Source organism: Microcaecilia unicolor, chromosome 10 (assembly GCF_901765095.1).
Source record: "Microcaecilia unicolor chromosome 10, aMicUni1.1, whole genome shotgun sequence".
In the NCBI taxonomy this organism is placed as follows: domain Eukaryota; kingdom Metazoa; phylum Chordata; class Amphibia; order Gymnophiona; family Siphonopidae; genus Microcaecilia; species Microcaecilia unicolor.
The window spans coordinates 216,307,019-216,331,624 of NC_044040.1; the positions used below are offsets into that span (position 1 = coordinate 216,307,019).

The 24,606-nt window shown below is 46.4% G+C and overlaps 1 protein-coding gene across 1 annotated transcript in view; it reads right to left on the reverse strand.

Annotated features, from left to right (window-relative positions):
* Nucleotides 1-1,149: 1,149 nt before the first annotated feature.
* Nucleotides 1,150-24,606, reverse strand: part of CHRND (cholinergic receptor nicotinic delta subunit) — a 28,311-nt gene continuing 4,854 nt past the window's right edge. Inside the window, 9 exon segments of the mRNA XM_030216067.1 lie at nt 1,150-1,401; nt 2,546-2,768; nt 3,390-3,508; nt 7,619-7,829; nt 12,388-12,502; nt 17,356-17,417; nt 17,419-17,468; nt 19,320-19,520; nt 23,014-23,123. Coding sequence (XP_030071927.1) covers nt 2,586-2,768; nt 3,390-3,508; nt 7,619-7,829; nt 12,388-12,502; nt 17,356-17,417; nt 17,419-17,468; nt 19,320-19,520; nt 23,014-23,123 — 1,051 coding nt within the window. The 3' untranslated portion in view covers nt 1,150-1,401; nt 2,546-2,585.

Genomic DNA, 24,606 nt, shown 5'->3' on the forward strand with positions numbered 1-24,606 from the left:
GGCCCACCCGGGCCTACCCATGGTTACACCCCTGTTCTTGACAGATGTCTTAACCATGATACACATCTAATGAAAGGTCCACAAAGGCTGCATTGTTTCTTTGTTCTAGTCCAATGCTCACCGATCTTTCTGCAGCCACGGCAACAAAAAAACAAGTGACCCCCCAGGTGGTGCAGGACGAGTTTAGCAAAGCTCTGTTGTAATCACTCAGTCCCACATGCAAACACTATCTTATTCCATTCCTTTACCCTGTCCGTGTGAATCCCGTTGTAACAATCACCATCATCCTTGGATGGAAGAAATGAACACGGTTGCAGTCAATGACAGATTCATTTTCCAAAACAGTGTTTAGTAAGAGCAAGGTGGATTGTAAGGAGGTACCAAACTGTGACTGTGAAAAGCAGTTTCTGATTAAAATACTTTCAGCCTTCTCTAGACATTTTTGAGTTTAAAATCCATTTCCTCAGAATTTTCTCTAAAATTCACTCAACCTCTTTTGTTCCTACCCCTCCGACCTTGCTCCAGCCCCTTCCCTGTTAGGTTACTACTACTACTTATCACTTCTATAGTGCTACAAGGCATACGCAGAGCTGTACACCATACACAAAAGACAGCCCCCTGCTCAAAGAGCTCACAATCTAAGTAAGACAGGTAAACAGACAGAACAATTAAGAGGTAAGGGAACTAAAGAGGTGGGGTACAGGGCAAGTAAGTAGTGGTTAGGAGTCAAAAGCAGTGTCAAAGAGGTGGGCTTTTAGCCTGGACTTGAAAATGGCCAAAGACGGGGCTAGACGTACAGGCTCGGGAAGTCGATTCCAGGCGTGAGGTTACCACTGAGTCACAGAACTTACTTGTTATAAAAATACAAAACATTATAAGCTAAGAAACAGTCCAGTTTAAACAGAACCCTACTACATTTGCTGCTGTTTAGGCAGATTAACAGAAGTTAACGTAAGAACAACTTTACGGAAAGACAGAGGGGCCCTTTAAATAAACGGTTGGCGCATCACAATCCAGATCTACCGCAGGAGCTTGGTGCTAGTTCCCACCCCCCAGTGCGCGCCATTTCTGGCGCTACAAAAATATTTACCCGGCGGTAATCGGTTACCGCCGGGAGTCCTTACCGCCACCTCAGTGGCTTGGCGGTAACGTGCTCTCCCCCTGAAATGGCCGCGCTGCGATTGGTTCACTTACCGCACAGCCATTTCTTTTCCAGAAAAAAGGGCAGCCTTTTACTTGCTGCGGTGAAAGGGGGGGGCCTCAGGGGGGCATCAAAAACAGAGGCTGACGCCAGCGCAGGCCCCCTTTTACAGCAGCTTAGTAAAAGGACCCCAAAGTTAATGACCTGATTCTACTAAAATAACCCACGGAAGGGCTTTGCATAGAAATCAAACGAGAAGAACCGGTGAGACAGCATGGGCATAATTATATTAAGTGTTAATTCTGTTTAGGGTTTAAAAGCTTGGTGCTTGAATTCAACTTTTTCACCCTGCAAGTGAAGGAATGCCAGCTGGATTTAATTACTTAGAAAGGTCAGAGAGAGCAACTTCTTTCACCCTTTGTGAGTGATGGATTGCTAAATGCTGGCACATCTGTATACTATTATGAATGAACAAAGCATGAGCCAGACATACTGTAGTTTAAAGCTGGTTAAATAATTTTAGAAGTTCTTGATATGTAGATTTTGTTATAAGGAATACTGATTCTGTGTATTTTAGAATATGTCTTATTTTAGAATATGTTTATTCTGGGTAGTTAATATGTAGAATACCTTTTTAAATCTAATGTTTGTTCAACTCTTTGCCTTACGTTCTGAGTAGGGCTGCAGTGAAAAGGTCAGCATATGGTTTGAGTTTTCTGCAGTCCTGGCTGGTTTAATGTATGGAGCTGGTGGGTGAAAAGGGTCAAGAAAAGTCTTGATTAATTATAGGTAAATGTAGGAATGGTCCTGAAAGTAATAACAAACTATAGCTGTATGCCATTAAGTAAGACTGGCCCTTGACCCCTTAATGAATGCCAGAGTTCAGTTAGTAGTTAGTATGAAGTTGATTAGGAATATGAGAATGTCCCTTAGTCCCTAAATGAATTCAGTTTAAGCTATAGCTGAGAAATTAATCATAATAAAATGTAAGAGACTGGTGCCATATTGTCTAGCTTGAGGGGCCCCAGGTCATAGGTCAGTTTGAGAAATATCAAACCTATGTAACTGATATTTTTAAAGTAATGATTGGCTGAGGCAAGGTAACCAATCTATTCTTTACCATCTGGAAAGTAACGGGGCTAGAGAGGGGGATAGCACTGTATTTAAGTGGGAGTAGAAGCAGTTTACGTCAGAAGGAACAGACAGAAGAAGAGAAGCAGCTGAGACAGAAGCCATAACATCCAGAGAGCTGAGAGAGAGAGAAGAGAGCTAGAACTGATGTCCTACTCTGTTTGCTGGCAAATAAAGAAGATTTCTCCCTCATTCTGGTGTGTGCTGCTTGACTCCTGAAGTACCACAGATTCTGCTAACAATAGGGGTAATTCATGCATCAATTCCTGCAACACCGGGGGGAAGTCCTTAGACTAAGAATCCACAGAAGCCCCTAAATGTAGCGCTTGTCCTCCTCCTTGTAGCTGAAAGGGTCCCCAGCGAATGGCAAGGGAGGTGGGTGGTTGTAGCTGCCCTGGAGGAAGATCCACATAGTTCCCAGAACCATCACAGGGGTCACCAAAAACAAACAGAGGCGATCAACCGTTCTGGCCACTCGATTCCAGTTATCCTTCTCCTGGGAGCAAGAGAGAGAAAGAGAGAAGAGAAAACGATTAAAGAAAGGGGTGGAAATGAGACAGGAGTGAGACTATGATCTTTATACTGGTGGAAATGTAATCTACAGTGAATTGGATCCAGGGGCGTAGCCAGACGACAGATTTTGGGTGGGCCTAGGGAAGAAGTGGGTGGGCACCAGTTGTTCCCCCCCCCTCCCCCCCAACCACCACCCAAAAAATATCTCAAATGGTGGGAAAACGCTTCTTTCCACCTTGGCAGTCTGCAGCAGGCATGCGCTGAACACGGAACATTCGCAGTCTTCAGCTGGCCGAGCTTGGGATCCCACCAGCTACCGCTAAACGTGTGCTACTGTTGGGTGGGCCCCCAGCCCACCCAGGCCCACCTGTGGCTACACCACTGATTGGATCTGTTACTTTCACGAGATCATTGGGATTTCAGGGTAGCCAAACCCAACTCTTTCCATCAGAAAGCACTAGCCACAAACGTAGGGATTCTTTTATTAAGCTTAGTGCATTCCAGTGGCGTAGCTATAGGGGGCCACTGGAAAGGCTCAGGTCTGCACCATTTCTCCCTACACTTCCCAACACCTCTGGGAAGAAATTTCTAGCCCCATACCAACCTCATTGTAGTCGTTTTTGTCCCTCATGTGCTTAACGATGAAATTGGTTCCGTCTATAGCAGGCTTAATCTCATTGTACAGCTGTTCCTGGATATCATCAGCGTCCTGGGGGTTTGTTTCTGTTGAGGGAAATAAAAGGGGCATTTGGTTTTTTTTCATTGGTCGGGCAAAAGTAGGATCTTGGAGTAATTTGAACACAGTCTTCGTGTCGGAAAGTTCTCACTTCCAGGAAAAAGCTCTGGGTTCAAGAGGGAATAAATCGTATTGCCATCATATCTGTCCATCTGCTAGTCAGACAAAATTTGTGGTCCCTCCTACTTTTCTGATTTGGGAGGTAATTTCCTAATCTTTTTCCATGTGTGAAGTGGTTTTATAAAGTTACCCCATTGGGCTACATACATAAAAGAACACAATACATATACGTGCACACTTTCCCCCACCCATATCTAGGCCTGTTCTAGGGCGGCGTTTGAACAGATAAGTAGAAAACTGACCACAGCCAGCTGAAGGCCTGTCCACTTGTCCCTCTGTGGCCCCCTAAAGGCCAGAGGTCATGTCAGGACTGCCTTCCCATATTATGCTACCTCAGTGATACCTGCTAACATTTACACCTGCTCCTGAGCAGGTCTAAATACCTGTGACCTAAATCAGGTATGATTCCTGCTGCTTTGATCATATTTTATATAGACGCGTGGGTGCCCAAAAGAGGGGCCTTGGTGCCCTCTCAACCTAGGCACCCTGTTAAAAAGTAAAAAAAATACCCCCTAGATCAGTGACGTAGCTAGGACTGAATGGTCCCCAGGAAGAAAAACTGAGACGGGCCCCCCTATAACACTACCTCTGCCAAAGTGAGAGCAGGGGAGGGGGAGGGGGAGAGGGAGAAGAAGACACCCTTTAAGAGGTCTGGTAAACAAACCCTGCAAAAAGCAAACCTATCACAGTACTGGGAATTGCAATGCAATTTCCCAAAGCTGACGGGTTACAATTAATAAATTCAGAAACAGAAAAAAAATATATTTTTTCTACCTTTGTTGTCTGAGCATTGGTTTGGTCCCATTGTCTCCTGCTTTTCTCTGTTTTTTTCTCAACTCTTTCCGGGGTCTCCTGTTCTTTCTCTATGTCCATTATCCATCTTTCCTCTGCATCCCTATCCATCCTGTCCAGTGTCTTCCAACTATGTCCCTGTCCTTATCATCCCCCCATGTTTATTTTATTTTATTTTTATTTATTGCATTTGTATCCCACATTATCCCACCTTTTTGCAGGCTCAATGTGGCTTACAGAGTAAGGTTATGATAAAGTCAATACGTGATTTAAATACAGTTGATCATAAGCTGAGGTAAGAGAGGTGATAGATGGGCTGATGTTGGGTAGGTTGTGTGAGAAATGTTTTAGATGTGTTTGGGTGATTTGGGGGAAGAATTGTATCATTGAGGGTGGTTATTGTAAGCTTTGTTAAAGAGGTGTGTTTTCAGAGCTTTGCGGAAGCTGGTTAGATTGTTCATGGTTTTCAGGGTTTTGGGTAGCGCATTCCAAAACTGTGTGCTTTTGTATGCAAAGGTCGTAGCATAAGCTTGTTTGTACTTCACTCCTTTGCAGCTGGGGAAATTCAGGTTTAGGAATTTGCGAGCCGATCTTTTGGCGTTTCTGGGTGGTAGGTCCACTAGGGTTAGCATATAGAGTGGGGCATCTGCGTGAATGATTTTGTGCACGGTTGTGCAAATCTTGAATTCAATTCGTTCCTTGAGCGGAAGCCAATGCAGTTTCTCTCTTAGGGGCTTCGCGCTTTCATATTTAGGTTTTCCAAAGATGAGCCTGGCTGCCGTGTTTTGGGTTGTTTGGAGTTTTTTAATGGTCTGTTCTTTACAGCCTGCGTACAAGGTGTTGCAATAGTCCAAGTGGCTTATTACTAGTGACTGCACTAGGGTGCGAAAGATATTTCTTGGGAAATAAGGTTTAATTCTTTTGAGTTTCCACATCGATTGGAACATTTTTTCGTTGTGTTCTTCACGTGGGTATTGAGTGTGAGGTTTCGATCAATGGCGACTCCAAGAATTTTCAGGTTTTCTGATATAGGCAGTGTGCAGTAAGGTGTGGTTATAGTGGAGTAATTGTTTGCATTGTATTGGGAGGTGAGAACTAGGCATTGTGTTTTTTCAGCATTGAGCTTTAGCCGGAATGAGTCTGCCCATGAGTGCATGATCTGGAAGCTCTGGTTGATCTCGTTGGTTATTTCGTTTAAGTCCTTCTTGAACGGGATGTAGATTGTGACATCATCGGCATATATGTAAGGGTTAAAGTTTTGATTGGCCAAGAGTTTGGCTAGTGGTATCATCATTAGGTTGAAGATTGTAGGTGAAAGGGGGGATCCTTGAGGGACTCCACATTCCGGTGTCCAGGGCGGTGATCTGGCAGTATTCGTTATAACTTGGTAGGATCTAGTGGTGAGGAATCCTTTGAACCATTTGAGAACTGGGCCTCCGATTCCGAAGTATTCTAGAATGTGTAATAGTATTTCATGATCCACCATGTCGAAGGCACTGGACATGTCGAATTGTAATATGAGTATGTTCTTGCCAATTGCAATTGTTTTTTTTAAAGGAGTTCATTGCAGACACTAGTACAGTTTCGGTGCTATGATTTGATTGGAATCCTGACTGTGATTCATGTAGAATTGAGTGATTGGTCAGGTAGTCCGTGAGCTGCTTCGTCACTATGCCTTCCATCAATTTTGTAGTGAGTGGGATAGAGGCGACTGGTTGGTAGTTGGTTAAGTCCATTGTGCTTTTCTTGGCATCTTTTGGCAGCGGCGTGAGTAGTATGTTTCCATTTTCCGTGGAGAAGAGACCATGTAGGAGTCTATAGTTTACTTGGTTCGTGAGGTCTATTTTAAATTGTTTGGGTGCAGCTTTTATTAGGCTGGTGGGGCAAATGTCAAGTTTGCACTGAGATTTGGCGTATTTTTTAAGCCAGTGTGTGAGTTCATCTACTGAAATTGGGTCAAAGTTGGTCCATGATCGGTCAGCTGGGTATTCCCCGGGTATTGGGTCTAGGAATTCAAGGATACTTGAATATTCAATGGTGTTACTTGGTATCATGCGTCGGAGCTTTGTAATTTTTTCATTGAAATACTTCACTAGGTTGGCTGCCGATGGGGTGTCTGTGCTGTTCGAGGTGACTCGTGTGGTGTTTAGGAGATTGTTTACGAGTGAAAAGAGTTTGTGTGTATCCTTGTAGTCTGGTCCTATTATGGTTTTGTAGTACGTTCTTTTGGTATGTCTGATGCTGTATTTGTATTTTCTTTGTAACTGTTTCCACTCTTTAAGTGTGTGTTCATCTTTTTTTTTGCTCCATGCTCTTTCTAGTCTTCTGACCTGTGTTTTTAGTTCTTTCAGTTCTTCGTTGAACCATGGGATTGAGTTAATCCTATGCGAAGTTCTGGTTTGGAGCGGAGCTATATTGTCTAGAACTGTTCTGCATTTTTGTAAGAATTGGGGTGATTCTGTGGTTGTTGTCCATTCGGTGGTATATATTTGTTGCCAGAATGTTAAAGGGTCTATTTTGCCTCTTGTACTGTAGGTTCTTTTTTCCTGTTTTTGTTGTTTCTCTTTTGTTTTCCAGAGGAGGGAAGTGTTTGCTTTGTAATGATCTGACCATGGTGTGATTGTCCATTTTGTGTTCTTGATTGTGAGGTTCACTATCTGTGTTCCTTTCTTACTCTGTTCAGCATCACCCTTTCTGTTGTTGCCCTTCCCAATGAATCTAGCATCACCTCTTTGCATCTATGCTCTCTCCATGCCCAACATCTCTTCTTTCCTCCATATCCACTTTCTCTTCTCTCTCTTTCCTTCCTCCTGCAACCCCCAGTCTTGACTTCCCCCCTCCATGGTCCAATGCCTCTTCTTATTCTCCCTTCTTCCTTGGTCCAGAGTCCCCCCCTCTCTCTCTCCAGCCTGGTTAAACCCCAATGAGCGAGCCAGAAACCTGATCTTCAGCAGTACTTAACTGGTTAGTGCTGCTGACTATCACTGCTAACTAGTCATCCCTTAACCAGATGACTTACTGCCACGGGCTAAATTTCAATCCCATATATATATATATTTTAAGGTAAACACACTAAATAAACATTTTGTGCCAGAAGGAAATTTTCATCCAGTGAGGGAATAAATTCAATGGATTCAGACAGCATTTTAGTTTTCGGTGATTTAGACTGCGGCTCATTCCCTTACGTGCTGGTGTGACTCTGCTGGCCAGCCCATGGCGCTCCGACTGCTTTTCAAACATGAGCTCGCTGCGTGATTTCACCGAGAAATATTCCTCAGCCTTGACAATGTAACCGACGGAACTGCTACGGCGTAGTAAGAAGTTGTTCCAGGGCTCCGGCTCACTCTCCGCGGGCTGCGACATGTGTAGAATTCGAGGCAACTTGCACAAGAACAGCTGGGAACATGGGGATGAGAGAGAAAAAAAAAATTGTTTATGAGGGACACTGACCGAAATTAATAGAGTAAACAAAAAGTGATGAGAAAAGCCTTTATGGGAAACAGTGACCTGGAGGGCATAGCAAACATTTCTTTCCAACAGGAACAGATGAAAGGCCCTATGCACTTATGATTTAGACACTGAACAGCTCTCGGTTTTGATAGACCTTTGACTGTCCAAGCAGCACGTTTGTGGAGGGATACTGCTAAGCAATTTTCATTTTCCCAATCATACCTCTCTTTTCGGAAAAATAGAAAAACTGTTCTAATCAGAAAATTTGTTTCTTAATTACGGTTTCTTTTCTGAGTTTACTTTGATATCCCAGGGAAATGCTCTGGTTCTCTTGACATATGTAACCCGCTTACAACTTGATCAGGGCCGGTCTTAGGCATGAGCGATAGGGGCGGTCGCACAGGGCCCTGCATCTCTGGCACGTCTGTCCTCCTGTCTCGGAACACCTCCCTGCTCCGTACCTTAATGTGCATCTGCATTTCAGTAGACAGCATCAGGCAGTGGCAGTGGTGTACAAAAGGGGGGGGGGAGCGGTGGGGGCGGTCCACCCCGGGTGCACGCCGCTGGGGGGGGGGGGGGGTGCTGCAGTGCGCGCCTGCTCCTCTGAGTTTGCTAAAGTTTGTTCGTTTGCTGCAGCTCCCTCTGCCCTGGAACAGGTTACTTCCTGTTCCGGGGCACAGGGAGCTGCAGCGAACGAACGAAGTTTAGCGAACTCGGAGGAGCAGGCACACGCTGTGGCACCCCCCCCAAGCGGCGTGCACCCAGGGGGGGTGTCATTTCACTGGAGGGGGGGAGGTGTCATCTAGCGGGGGGGGGGTGCTGCACCCGGGGGGGGGGGGGGGGGGGGCGCATCGGCACTCCGCCCCGGGTGCCATCCCGGCCAGGAACGCCACTGAGCAGCGGCAACGATTTTCATATCCTGTCAGCTGCTGAGTCCAGAGCCTCCTCACTGCTGCATCCTGCCCCCTTTTGATGTCACTTCCTGCTTCTGCAAAGGTGGGATACAGCTGATGGGATATGAAAATCGCTGCCGCTGTCTGCTGTTCTCTATTGAAACGTGGTGGATGCACATCAAGGTACGGGGTGAAGTAGGGTTCCAAGAGCTCTAAACCTCCTTTTAAACTCTGATAAATTATGGCTTATGGTGGCAGGCATGGGGGGAGGGGCATGGGCATGGGTGCCGGCAGAAGGGACCCACTGAACTGGTCTGCACAGGGCCCTGCAATTGATAAGACCAGCCCTGAACTTGATGGTGTTAGCGGGATATAATACAAAGTGTAATGTAATGTATCCTTAGCTTCTATGTCCTCAAATTACTGTGTATGCGCATAAAAAAGAGGAAGCAATGGCAAAGAATGCTGGAAGTGGGTGTGTGACATTTTATTTTTATTACATTTGTACCCTGCGCTTTCCCACTCATGGCAGGCTCAATGCAGCTTACATGGGGCAATGGAGGGTTAAGTGACTTGCCCAGAGTCACAAGGAGCTGCCTGTGCCAGGAATCAAACTCGGTTCCTCAGTTCCTCAGGACCAAAGTCCACCACCCTAACCACTAGGCCACTCCTCCACTGTTGCTACTATTTCAGATTCTACATGGAATGTTGCTATTCCACTAGCAACATTCCATGTAGAAGTCGGCCCTTGCAGATCACCAATGTGGCCGCGCAGGCTTCTGCTTCTGTGAGTCTGACGTCCTGCACATACGTCACACTCACAGAAACAGAAGCCTGCGCAGCCTTCTACATGGAATGTTGCTAGTGGAATAGCAACATTCCATGTAGAATCTCCAATAGTAGCAACATTCCATGTAGAATCTCCAATAGTATCTATTTTATTTTTGTTACATTTGTACCCTGTGCTTTCCCACTCATGGCAGGCTCAATGCGGCTTACATGGGGCAATGGAGGGTTAAGTGACTTGCCCAGAGTCACAAGGAGCTGCCTGTCCCTCCCTGACGTGGGAATCGAACTCAGTTCCTCAGGACCAAAGTCCACCACCCTAACCACTAGGCCACTCCTCCACTGTTGCTACTATTTGAGATTCTACATGGAATGTCGGCCCTTGCAGATCACCAATGTGGCCGCGCAGGCTTCTGATTCTGTGAGTCTGACGTCCTGCACGTACATGCAGGATGTCAGACTCACAGAAGCAGAAGCCTGCGCAGCCTTCTACATGGAATGTTGCTAGTGGAATAGCAACATTCCATGTAGAATCTCCAGTAGTAGTAACGTTCCATGTAGAATCTCCAATAGTATCTATTTTATTTTTGTTACATTTGTACCCTGCGCTTTCCCCACTCATGGCAGGCTCAATGCGGCTTACATGGGGCAATGGAGGGTTAAGTGACTTGCCCAGAGTCACAAGGAGCTGCCTGTGCCTGAAGTGGGAATCCAACTCAGTTCCTCAGGACCAAAGTCCACCACCCTAACCACTAGGCCATTCCGCCACTGTTGCTACTATTTGAGATTCTACATGGAATGTTGCTATTCCACTAGCAACATTCCATGTAGAAGTCGGCCCTTGCAGATCACCAATGTGGCCGCGCAGGCTTCCTCTTCTGTGAGTCTGACGTCCTGCACGTACGTGCAGGACGTCAGACTCACAGAAACAGAAGCCTGCGCAGCCTTCTACATGGAATGTTGCTAGTGGAATAGCAACATTCCATGTAGAATCTCCAGTAGTAGTAACGTTCCATGTAGAATCTCCAATAGTATCTATTTTATTTTTGTTACATTTGTACCCTGCGCTTTCCCACTCATGGCAGGCTCAATGCGGCTTACATGGGGCAATGGAGGGTTAAGTGACTTGCCCAGAGTCACAAGGAGCTGCCTGTGCCTGAAGTGGGAATCCAACTCAGTTCCTCAGGACCAAAGTCCACCACCCTAACCACTAGGCCATTCCGCCACTGTTGCTACTATTTGAGATTCTACATGGAATGTTGCTATTCCACTAGCAACATTCCATGTAGAAGTCGGCCCTTGCAGATCACCAATGTGGCCGCGCAGGCTTCCTCTTCTGTGAGTCTGACGTCCTGCACGTACGTGCAGGACGTCAGACTCACAGAAACAGAAGCCTGCGCAGCCTTCTACATGGAATGTTGCTAGTGGAATAGCAACATTCCATGTAGAATCTCCAGTAGTAGTAACGTTCCATGTAGAATCTCCAATAGTATCTATTTTATTTTTGTTACATTTGTACCCTGCGCTTTCCCACTCATGGCAGGCTCAATGCGGCTTACATGGGGCAATGGAGGGTTAAGTGACAGAGTCACAAGGAGCTGCCTGTGCCTGAAGTGGGAATCCAACTCAGTTCCTCAGGACCAAAGTCCACCACCCTAACCACTAGGCCACTCCTCCACTCCACCCATATGTTTAACACCAAGGGGTCAATGTTCAGCGATACTTATTTAACTGATAACATCCAGTTCCACATTCTATTGTGACCCTCATATCACAACAATTTTTGGTGGAAACTTTTGGGAAGAGGGAATACTGTTTTGGAAACCAGCAAAGCGTCTCACATCATGCACACAGTATCGGGGAGGAATGCCCACTACTTTCAAAGAGTCTGCCTCCTTTGCAAAGAGTGCCCACTCTCAACAATACTGCTCCCATGATGACACAAAAAATGAAGAAAATGAACACTCCCAGAAATGACAAGGGAAACAACAGAAAACAACCATTTTCTGCCAGGACACAGTTACACTGCTCACTACTAAGCCAGACGTTTGTGATCCTTCAGTGCATCCGAGCTACAGAAGTCCCAGCTTGAGGCTGGGGTCAGGAGTCCATACGGAGTACAGTAGTGGCCAGTTAGAAGCAGTTCTAGCATACTAAGGGCAGGGTGGTGGTGGTGGGGGGGATCGCATGGCTGTCGGCTCTGCCAGTCCACTGCCCCCTCTGACATCAACTTCCTGTTCTAGGAACGGGGACCGGCAGAGCCGACAGCCATGAGACTGCTGAGTGCACCCCCTTGCTTGGAGGAAGGGGGCGCTCCGCCCCGGGTCCAGGGGCGTAGCCAGACTTCGGCGGGAGGGGGGTCCAGAGTCCGAGGTGAGGGGGCACATTTTAGCCCCCCCACCCCCCAGTGCCACTGACCTCCCTCACCATTTTTTTACCTCCCCGCAGCCGCCACCACCTTTGACCCACCCCCCCAGCGCCAACCCTTTCGACCCCCTCTTCCCGCCGCCACCACCAACGTGCAGGACGTCAAACTCACAGAAACAGAAGCCTGCCCTTGCAGATCACGCGGCCGTGCCGGAGAAGAGGATTTTGGCAGGGAGTGGGGTCGAAGGGGTTGGCGGCAGGGAGGGGCCAGGGCCAAATCTAAGGGGGTCCATGCCCATGTGGCCCCACGTAGCTACGCCCCTGCCCAGGTCGCAGTTACGGTAGGTATGCCACAGAGAAGCAATGCTTGCACCCCCCCCCCAGCCAGAGATGCAGAACGAAGTCTTCTGTTACAGAGGCATCAGCAGTATTTCTCCAGCATGTCTACTTGAACCTACCTCTTTGAGCCACCTTGGCATCCTGTGAGTGCTGGGGGTCCGGAAGTGAATGTTCAACACGATGACACAGCTCACAACCACCACGGTCACCAGCACCATGATAAACATTAAGTACCTGCAAAGGGAAGAGAACAGTGCGTAGCCGTGAGGCTCTCTACACATCCTTAACTGGTGTCTGGGCTACAAAGCTCTTTCCAATCTGTGCATTTTGCACATTTACAAACCCTGCTAAGTCTCCCACTCCAGCAGGTCATTTCCTGCCAAGAAATCAGGATTTCTCCTTCTCTGCTCATATCCAGCAGATTGCCAAGACCTGTCGTTTCTTCCTTTACAACATCCGTAAAATCCACCCCTTTCTTTCCGAGCACTCTACCAAAACCCTCATCCACACCCTTGTCACCTCTCGTTTAGACTACTGCAATCTGCTTCTTGCTGGCCTCCCACTTAGTCACCTCTCCCCTCTCCAATCGGTTCAAAACTCTGCTGCCCGTCTCGTCTTCCGCCAGGGTCGCTTTACTCATACTACCCCTCTCCTCAAGACCCTTCACTGGCTCCCTATCCGTTTTCGCATCCTGTTCAAACTTCTTCTACTAAGCTATAAATGTACTCACTCTGCTGCTCCCCAGTATCTCTCCACACTCGTCCTTCCCTACACCCCTTCCCGTGCACTCCGCTCCATGGATAAATCCTTCTTATCTGTTTCCTTCTCCACTACTGCCAACTCCAGACTTCGCGCCTTCTGTCTCGCTGCACCCTACGCCTGGAATAAACTTCCTGAGCCCCTACGTCTTGCCCCATCCTTGGCCACCTATAAATCTAGACTGAAAGCCCACCTCTTTAACATTGCTTTTGACTCGTAACCACTCGTCTCCACCTACCCTCCTCTCTTCCTTCCCGATCACATTAATTGATTTGATTTGCTTACTTTATTTATTTTTTGTCTATTAGATTGTAAGCTCTTTGAGCAGGGACTGTCTTTCTTCTATGTTTGTGCAGCGCTGCGTACGCCTTGTAGCGCTATAGAAATGCTAAATAGTAGTAGTAGTCTCCTGCTACCGCTGATCCCACGCCTCATGGAGGCGATGATGTTTTATGAAGGCATTTCCTGCTGCTGTCCTCGAATCAGCTGTGCTGGGGCAGAGAAATGGGCGGAGCTGTGGGTGGATTTGGGTGGAGCAATGGTGGGGAGGGGCGGAGCTGGGGTGGTCTGAGTGCGGACCCCAAAGCTCCCGCTGAGTGGATCGGCCCCTCTTGGCAGCTCTGCTTTTAAATTGTGAATAATTCATGGTATGGTTCTATGGGATAGGAGGAAAAGTCCTATTGTGGATTAAAAACTGGTTGAAGGATAGGAAACAGAGAGTGGGGTTAAATGGGCAGTATTCACAATGGAGAAGGGTAGTTAGTGTGGTTCCTCAGGGGTCTGTGCTAGGACCGCTGCTTTTTAATATATTTATAAATGATTTAGAGATGGGAGTAACTAGCGAGGTAATTAAATTTGCTGATGACACAAAGTTATTCAAAGTCGTTAAATCGCGACAGGGTTGTGAAAAATTACAAGAGGACCTTACGAGACTGGGAGACTGGGCGGCTAAATGGCAGATGATGTTAATGTGAGCAAGTGCAAGGTGATGCATGTGGGAAAAAAGAACCCGAATTATAGCTACGTCATGCAAGGTTCCACGTTAGGAGTTACGGACCTAGAAAGGGATCTGGGTGTCGTCGTCGATAACACACTGAAACCTTCTGCTCAGTGTGCTGCTGCGGCTAAGAAAGCGAATAGAATGCTGGGTATTATTAGGAAAGGTATGGAAAACAGGTGTGAGGATGTTATAATGCCGTTGTATCGCTCCATGGTGCGACCGCACCTTGAGTATTGTGTTCAATTCTGGTCGCCGCATCTCAAGAAAGATATAGTAGAATTGGAAAAGGTGCAGCGAAGGGCGACTAAAATGATAGCGGGGATGGGACGACTTCCCTATGAAGAAAGACTAAGGAGGCTAGGGCTATACAGCTTGGAGAAGAGATGGCTGAGGGGAGACATGATAGAGGTATATAAAATAATGAGTGGAGTGGAACAGGTGGATGTGAAGCGTCTGTTCACGCTTTCCAAAAATACTAGGACTAGGGGGAATGCAATGAAACTACAGTGTAGTAAATTTAAAACAAATCGGAGAAAATTTTTCTTCACCCAACGTGTAATTAAACTCTGGAATTCGTTGCCGGAGAAAGTGGTGAAGGCGGTTAGCTTAGCAGAGTTTAAAAAGGGGTTGGATGGTTTCCTAAAGGACAAGTCCATAAACCGCTACTAAACAGACTTGGAAAAATCCAAAATTCCAGGAATAACATGTATAGAATGTTTGTACGTTTGGGAAGCTCGCCAGGTGCCCTTGGCCTGGATTGGCCGCTGTCGTGGACAGGATGCTGGGCTCGATGGACCCTTGGTCTTTTCCCAGTGTGGCATTACTTATGTACTTATGTACTTATGTTATCTTCCTAAAATATGAATACCTAACAGCGGTCCCAGAATCATTTCTTACTTCTTTTTCCATCTGTATATATTTTTTTGCTGCTTCTTTTTCCTATCAAGCTGTTAAATGTTGGAATTATCTACTTTTTGTACCGAGAACTGAACCTTCTTATCTTAGGAAACTTTTGAAATCTTTTCTTTTTAGAAAATACATTGAGTTTGGCTTAAGTGGGTAATTGTGATTTTATTAATCTCTGTAATTGGGGGATGGCTTTTTCTCTTTTAAAAATCTTTTGTAATCTGCAATAAACCCAAAGGCAAGTAAGGGAATAGAAGTTCTCTTATTGCACTGATGCTCTGTTTTCCAGCCATGGCAGCCTTGGGTTAGCTGCTGCTCTTTTGAAAATAACCCTAACAGAGCAGGATGACCCAGAACTGACAGTTCCTGCCTATCACTGCAAAAGATTAAGATAGAGGGGTGGGGGAGGCCCAGGGGCTGGGCTGGAATGCACAGAGCCCAGAAGTAACATAGTAACATAGTAAATGACGGCAGAAAAAGACCTGCATGGTCCATCCAGTCTGCCCAACAAGATAAACTCATATGTGCTACTTTTTGTGTATACCTTACCTTGATTTGTACCTGTCCTTTTCAGGGCACAGACCATGTAAGTCTGCCCAGCACTATCCCCGCCTCCCAACCACGATTCCCCCCTCCCACCACCGGCTCTGGCACAGACCTTATAAGTCTGCCCAGCTCTATCCTCGCCTCCCAACCACCAGCCCCGCCTCCAACCACTGGCTCTGGCACAGATCGTATAAGTCTGCCCAGCACTATCCTCGCCTCCCGCCACCGGCTCTGCCACCCAATCTCGGCAGGGGCTGGTAGAGGAGGACAAGATAGATGCCCTCTGCTACTGGTGGTGATTATTTTCTGTAAATAATGAAAGAGGAACGAAATTGTATTTGCTTTGCGGAAGTGTGGGCGCGTGTTTTTGGCGCATACTGGGCCAGTTTTTACTACGTCTGAGAAAGAGGGCTTTTTTGTCAATGGGCCGGGAAAAGGGCCTGCGGTAAAACTGAAACCAGTACTTGCCTATTTACGGACCGAGCTGAAAATGTGCTTCGGCGGAAGTGTGCTCTCGCTCCCCCCGCGCTGTCAACCTGGTTCCGCTTCTGGGACTGAGCCCTTAATGCCACCCACTGATTTAGCGGTAAGGCTCATGCTCTGCACACGTGGTGGCTGGTCGGCACGCACCAACTGCTGATTAACGCCGTAAATGCTGCGCACAGTAAGGAAATAAAATAATTTGTCATGATGGTATGGGCACACGCCAAATCCAAAATTATTGCCAGGGAGCGTGCTAGCCTGGTGGTAGTCTCGTTATGGCGTGTGCTGCACGTGCATAGATCCTACCGCGTCTTTGAAAAAGGGTCCCTAAAACATTTTGTGGAGATTTGCTTCTTCACTTTAAATGAAAACACATTTCTGCACTGCAGGCCATTGCTATCTGTACTTCAGGAAGCAGGTGAGACTAAGGAGTTAGTTACTTCTTCTGTTAAAGGCTTGGTTGAAGAGCCAAGCTTTCACCTGCTTCCTGAAGTAGAGATAGTCTTGTGTTAAGCGGAGCCTTTCAGGCAATGCTTTCCAGAGTGTGGGGGCTACTCCGGAGAAGGCTCGTTTGCGGGTATCACATCGTGTAATGTACATATAAGTACATAAGTACATAAGTAGTGCCATACTGGGAAAGACCAAAGGTCCATCCAGCCCAGCATCCTGTCACCGACAGTGGCCAATCCAGGTCAAGGGCACCTGGCACGCTCCCCAAACGTAAAAACATTCCAGACAAGTTATACCTAAAAATGCGGAATTGTCTTTTGGAGAGGGTGTAGTTAGTGACAGTCCTTGGGAGGACCTTAGCGTCCTTGGCGTTGTGTGGAGGATCAGCCTATTCTTCAGATACTCGGGGCCATTTCCTTTCAGGGCCTTGAAGATCAGACATAGAGTTTTAAATTTAACCCTGTATTATGTTGACATTGTAAGTAGTTGTATTGTTATTTGAATATTTTTTGTTGCTGTAATTGTCTATTGCTCATGTCTGAATTATTCTTACTGTACACCGCCTTGAGTGAATTCCTTCAAAAAGGTGGTAAGTAAATCCTAATAAATATATAAATGTGTATTTTGCAGCTTGCAAATTAGTTAGAAGAAAGGCGAGCTCTCCATTAGCAGCTCCTAATTCTGCACATTTCTCAAGGCACAGGGTATATGCCAGCCTAGATCAGAAAGGCCATATTTGACAGTATACAATCACCAAAGGAGTAATACTAACATTCGGAAGGCTTACTGAAATAATTCACGTGTACAAACATGACATGACATAAAAATAGCCCAGAAGTGCAGCTAATTGGATATGACAAAGGTAACATATGTAAGCAGAGCCTGGAAAGTCCCTTTCCACTTTTCCAGCAAAGTCTTGGTTTTCCCGGCTCAGAGCGCTTACCTTCCAATCAGAGAGACAGCAAGGGCAGTTCGCGGCAGACGCTGAGAAATGAGCAGCAGAAAAAACAGCCTGTGCCAGTAAGACTGATATGGAGAGCGTCATCTTCTCTCCGCCTGAGAATGAAAAGCGTGAACATTGTCAGTAAAGTCCCGCCACAAGGCCAGCTGAGAAGATCGCCACACACCAGTTTCTCTCCCTCGAATGGCGCCACTTAAGAAAGTCCTGTTCCTGTGGGGTGGGTTGAGCTCTTTGATTCGGGGGGTCTCCTTGTGAACTGTGTGCAGCCCTGGAACGTCAAGCCCAAATTTTAATCATCAGAAGCATCCAGGGCTCCGGCCAGAATAGGAGCCCAGGAGATGCTCCTGTCTGCTTAACTCACGCTCTGCAGTACTTGACTGAATATTGGCTTGGGCCGGAGTCGAGGAAGAGCTTAGGACTGCCTAAACGGTGGTCCTAATTTTTGTCACTTTGCTATGCAGGAGGTGCCACTGAATATGAGATATCAGCCAGCACCCACATAATTTCCAGGTTCTGGCCTGAAGTGTATCTATTTATGGCATTTGTATCCCACATTATCCCACCTCTTTGCAGGCTCAATGTGGCTTACATTTCGTCATGGATACTGGAAGTAGAAGAGAATATACATTTGGTTTACAGAGGGTTTTGTGTTACATGGTGGTGAAATACACGAAGGCGTTAAAGCAGAAAGACATTATAAGACATTAGTAGACAGTCTGGAAGTTTTAAGATTATACAGTTACACATGTTGATCTTTGTGATATATCTTGTCCAAGAGATAGGTTTTCAGTAGTTTGCGGAAATTGGTCAATTCATAGACCGTTTTCAGGTTACGTGGCAGCGCGTTCCAGAGCTGCGTGCTCGTATAGGAAAAGGTAGATGCACGCATTGATTTGTATTTCAGACCCTTGCACTTGGGAGGATGAAGGAATGTGTGAGAGGATCTTTTTGCATTCCTGGGTGGTAGATCTATCAGGTCTGACATGTAGGCTGGGGCGTTACCATGAATGATTCTATGGACTAGGGTGCAAAGTTTGAACGTGATACGTTCCTTTAGTGGGAGCCAATGTAGTTTTTCCCTCAGGGGTTTCGCGCTTTCGTATTTTGGTGTGCCGAATATTAGTCTGGCTGCCGTATTTTGGGCTGTCTGGAGTTTTTTAAGTATTTGCTCTTTACAGCCAGCGTAGAGTGAGTTACAATAGTTCAGATGACTGAGTACCAATGATTCTACCAGATTGCGGACGACAGTATCAATACCACCTTCTTCCTTCCCACCCCTAGAGTAGGGTTGCCGTATTTGCTCCCCCCAAAAAGAGGACATATACCCTGCCACACCCCTACCCTACCCCACCCCGGCACTGTCACATACCATCCCGCCCCTTTCACACCCCCACCCCACCCCCCCTGTCACACCCCCTAAGGGTGTCTTATCCTCCCCTCCCCTTACCTTACTGTACTGCCCTGGTGGTCTTTGGGACAGGGAAGTCTTGCTCTGGGCGTCGCTTCAAAATGGCTGCCGAAAGTGACCTTGCAAGACTTCTGCAGAAGTCTCGCGAGGCTGCCGACTGAACTCTCGTCGGACATTTTGAATCGGTACTGGGACCGGAGGCAGAAAGACAGTCTGCAGCCACTCCGGGCAGGAAAGACGGGGCTATTTCCTGCCCCGACGAGGTCACTAGACCAGCAGGGCAGTACAGTATGGTAAGGGGAAGGAAGGATAGGACACCCCTAGGCCCCCCCCCGCCCACCAGCCTGCCCGTTTGTCCGCAAATCCAGACAAACGGGCAAGCTGGCAAAACCCACCCGGTTGCCTGGCCGTGTCCTCAAAAAGAGGACATGTCCGGGTAAATCCGGACATATGGTAACCCTAACCAAAGGCAGGCTTGGGAAATTTGCATGGTAGCATGCAACAGGGCTAATTCATGAGCTCTGCTTGCAATACTTACTGTTCGCTGGCAAATAAAAGACCAGGTTGACCATAAAAGAGATGAGAACACATGGGATGATAATGTTGATGATGTAGAAGAGAGGTTTGCGTTTGATGATCAGATAGAATGTAATGTCCTGGTACTTGGTGCTCTCAAGGCACACGCTTTTGTCAACATTCTTTCGGGCAGGCTTGTGAATAATTTCCCATTCTCCATTTTCTGCAGAGAAATAAAAATGAAGTGAACGGAGGCACTGATGTTTCAAAACACAGGGAAAGAGCTTGCTCGATATTGCCATTGGCACCCACACAGCTGGCTCCCAAGGCAGTGAAAGTTAATTTAACCGGCCAGGGTAAACACGTAAATAGGACCGAAAATTAGTTCTATCTTTATGCGGTTCACCGTAACTGATTAAATGCTGAATAGTGCACTTAACCTGTTATGGTTTGGATGGTTCTGTAAAACCAGAAACTCAATGCCAGAGCCTGGACATGGCCCGACATTGAGTTTCTGGGCATAATGACCCCTCCCAATGCCCCCCCAGTCTATTCCCCCCCTCTCGATGCCTCCCCAATCCATTTCTCCCACCCCAAAAACCATCCCTTCCTTATACCCCCCCCCCAATGCAAGCATCCCTACCTAACGCCGTCTTCTCCAAAGACCTGTCTCCCAATACCCCCTCTGAATATATCCCCTCTCCTGATGCCCCCCTGCCCTGAAGACCTTCCCTTACCAACATCCCCCTGAATACAAGTCCCTCTTCCCTATACCCCCCCACCCCAAACACCACTCCATCCACCGAAGCAACCCCCACTCTCCTATAGGCCTGACAGCCTATATTTAGTAATACCTGGTGTCTAGTACCTTCGGGGGAGGAGTAATTCTCAGTTGCTCCTGCCTCTTACTGATGCTGGAATCAAAATGGCACTGGTGCCCCCTAGCAGTGGTCTTATGGTACTACTGCTAGGGTCAAGCTGTCATATAAGGACATATATTGTAATAAGGTGTTCTGCATGCATTGACTTGCCTTGCATCTCATTACTTATTTTAACGTGCCTTACGATAATACAACGCATGTTCTTTAACACAGGTGAATGGCAAATAACACTTGTTAGGGCCATAACACATATTAATAAATATCTCCCTTAATGCAGAGGCCTAAAGTGTGATCCTATCCTATTTCTGGAATAAGCAGTATAAAATGTTTTGTACATTTTTGAGATCTTGCCGGGTATTTGTGACCTGGATTGGCCACTGTTGGAAACAGGATGCTGGGCTCGATGGACCTTTGGTCTTTTCCCAGTGTGGCAATACTTATGTACTTATGATCCACTGGAGCAAAGAACAGGTAAAATCTTGCAATCCACAGGATTGGGGGTGTATGTTGCGTGGGTAGCGAATGCCAAATCGATTCTACTGCTGGGGTAGCATGGGCGCTAAGTGGTAATTCCGACGTTGGCGTGCACTGTTTCTATTTTCTACAATGGGGAGTGGGGGCGGGGCGTTCCCGGCAGTGTGGTCCACATTACCGCGCGCTGCCTGATTTCCGGGAGAGCCCTTAGCACCAAGTAAATGGTAAAAGGGCTCAGGCAATAAATAGCCAGGCACTACTTTAATATTAGCACACGGTCATTTCCTGCCCCATTTCTTTTAAAAAGGCCTTTTTATCCACCGCAGTGAAAAATTTGCCCAGTGCTCGCCAATTTCACGCGCCCACACTAGCGCAGGCCACCTTTTACCGCAGCTTAGTAAAAGGGTCCCTATATGTTGACTGGATTTTGTATTATATTTTTGTTTTGATTATGCATTTTTTTTTAATATTATTGAATATTATATTGTATTGTGCCTTATACACTCTGAAAAGGTCAATAAGGGCAAATTAAGCAGGAGAGCTACTGCCTGGCTAAATTGCTTCTGCAGGACTATTTGCCAAAATTCAGTGGTGCTGAACCAGACAGTGCTGCTGAATATCAGCGAGGACTGCTCAAACCAAAACCAACTATTTTGCGGGCGGTCCAGGGGAGGAGTATAATTACATGAGTTCCAAAGGCGGAGTCAGCACTTAACTACATGAGTTTCAGGGGCGGAGTCATTACAACTACAAAAGTTCCAGGGGTGGAGTCAGCACTTAACTACAAGAGTTCCAGGGGCGGAGTCAGCACTTAACTACATGAGTTCCAGGGGCGGAGTCAGCACTTAACTACATGAGTTCCAGGAGCGGAGTCAGCACTTAACTACATGAGTTTCAGGGGCGGAGTCATTACAACTACAAAAGTTCCAGGGGTGGAGTCAGCACTTAACTACAAGAGTTCCAGGGGCGGAGTCAGCATTTAACTACATGAGTTCCAGGGGCGGAGTCAGCACTTAACTACAAGAGTTCCAGGGGCAGAGTCATCACTTAACTACATGAGTTCCAGGGGCGGAAGAAAGCGAATAGAATGTTGGGTATTATTAGGAAACGTATGGAAAACAGGTGTGAGGATGTTATAATGCCGTTGTATCGCTCCATGGTGCGACCGCACCTTGAGTATTGTGTTCAATTCTGGTCGCCGCATCTCAAGAAAGATATAATGGAATTGGAAAAGGTGCAGTGAAGGGCGACTAAAATGATAGCAGGGATGGGACGACTTCCCTATGAAGAAAGACTAAGGAGGCTAGGGCTTTTCAGCTTGGAGAATAGACGGCTGAGAGGAGACAAGATAGAGGTATATAAAATAATGAGTAGAGTGGAACAGGTGGATGTGAAGCGTCTGTTCACGCTTTCCAAAAATACTAGGACTAGGGGGCATGCGATGAAACTACAGTGTAGTAAATTTAAAACAAATCGGAGAAAATTTTTCTTCACCCAACGCGTAATTAAACTCTGGAATTCGTTGCCGGAGAACGTGGTGAAGGCGGTTAGCTTAGCAGAGTTTAAAAAGGGGTTGGATGGTTTCCTAAAGGACAAGTCCATAAACCGCTACTAAATGGACTTGGGGAAAAATGCACAATTCCAGGAATAACATGTATAGAATGTCTGTACGTTTGGGAAGCTCGCCAGGTGCCCTTGGCCTGGATTGGCCGCTGTCGTGGACAGGATGCTGGGCTCGATGGACCCTTGGTCTTTCCCAGTGTGGCATTACTTATGTACTTATGAGTCAGCACCTAACTACATGAGCTGACCAAACAAATCAGAGAGCATAAAACACAGTCCTATGGGGTTAACTGCTGAATATTGCTCTTAACTGGATAAGTGATAGGCGGCCTCATAGAACCGGATATTCAGTGCCGGTGTCTGGACATGGCCTGACATTGAACATCCAATCATAAAGCCAGTGGCAGCCAAACAAAAAACACTGACTGCACCCAGCTGTATTTACCCCATAGTTAAAAAAAAAAAAGCCTTTTTTCAGCTGGTCCAGCATCAAACCCCTGGAATTGTGCTTTTTATTTTCCGTCATATAGACTGTAATTTCATTCTGTATTTCTCGTCTCTTATTTTTACCACTTTTTCATTATGCATTACTTTGGCAACACAAGCAGATTTTTTCATGCCAATAAAGCTTCCCGAATAGGAGACCATCATAAGCTGAAAGTCCCAGAGGAAAGGAAAAGAAACAGAAAGGACAGAGAGAGGAGTGAGGAAAAGGGAGTAGATATGTATCAGAAAAGCAGGGAAAGGAGATCAGGCAAGAAAGGGGGGGAGGCAGATCAAGCAGGAAGTAGGACGTACCAGTAAAGCCTGCAGGATCAATGATTATCCATTCCACAGGGTACTCTTTGCCCTCAGGTCCATCCGTCTTCAAATGAATTGCGATCTCCTTTGCATTATAATCCAGACAACTGGACTCACAGAACAACCACAAACCATAAGAGAAAATTTGTTATCTTCACAATAAAAAAAACACAAACCCCCATCTCACTTCCTATTTTCTTTTTCAACTCAGTGGATTGTTGGAAACAAATTATACCTAGGGGTTTGACAATGTCTGCCCATCTATCTGGGGCGTAAAGTAACTCTCCAGAATTGGATCAAATTTAGGCTGGGGGAAAATCCAGAGAAAAGACACCACATTCAAAAGCGGGCCAGATTGGACTGGGGAATCCAAAGAAATAAAGACCCTCAAAAAATGGCCCAATGCATTTTTTACAGGAGAGGCAGGCTGTAGTTGCTGCAGGCATAGAAAAAAGCGATCCAGTGAAATATAGCAGTCAGGTAAAGCTCCTTTCAAACTACCCCCCTCCCTCCACACACACATATATATCCACATGCAGAGAAGTTGGAAATCATTCTATGAATTATGGTCCACATGCCTTCCCCACCAGGCAACTCCCTTATCCTTTCTGGGATGATTCTTATAGCGATTGAGATGTATCTTTCATTTTCTTTGCTGTAGATTCTATTGTAGAACCTAATGACTGAACCATACAGCTCTCTTAACAGTTGCTATCTACACTGAAACCTAGTGACTGAACCATGTGGTTGGCAGCTTGGTGCTCTGTGTACTGCCTCATAGTTATGGAGAAGCACCGCAATATCTGTGGTCTTGGGACAGTGACAGCCTGTGGTTAAATTGACCAGTCCGTATATAAGTTTGTGTATACCCCACACCCTTATATAGCCCATGGGTTATATATGTAGGTATGAACGCTTTGCAGAAAGCAAGGTCTTGCAATGTCAGTTGAAGCGGGATTGGCTTTATAAGGCAACAATTCAGTTCTGCATAAGGCCCACCTTAACTATGCCGAAAAGGAAGGTCATATACGTCTGACTTTAAGTTAGAGTATGCAAAAGAAAATGAAAACAAAGAAGCCGGAGGAAGATTAGTCCCAAAAAATGAATCAGTGAAGCAGGACTTGTGAAAACGGTTGGGTGAAAATTGATTTGTTCAATTCTGGTTGCCGCATCTCAAGAAAAATATAGTAGAATTGGAAAAGGTGCAGCGAAGGGCGACTAAAATGATAGCGGGGATGGACGACTTCCCTATGAAGAAAGACTAAGGAGGCTAGGGCTTTTCAGCTGGAGAAGAGACGGCTGAGGGGAGACATGATAGAGGTATATAAAATAATGAGTGGAGTGGAACAGGTGGATGTGAAGCGTCTGTTCACGCTTTCCAAAAATACTAGGACTAGGGGGCATGCGATGAAACTACAGTGTAGTAAATTTAAAACAAATCGGAGAAAAGTTTTCTTCACCCAACGCATAATTAAACTCTGGAATTCGTTGTCGGAGAACGTGGTAAAGGCGGTTAGCTTGGCAGAGTTTAAAAAGGGGTTAGACGGTTTCCTAAAGAACAAGTCCATAGACCGCTACTGAATGGATTTG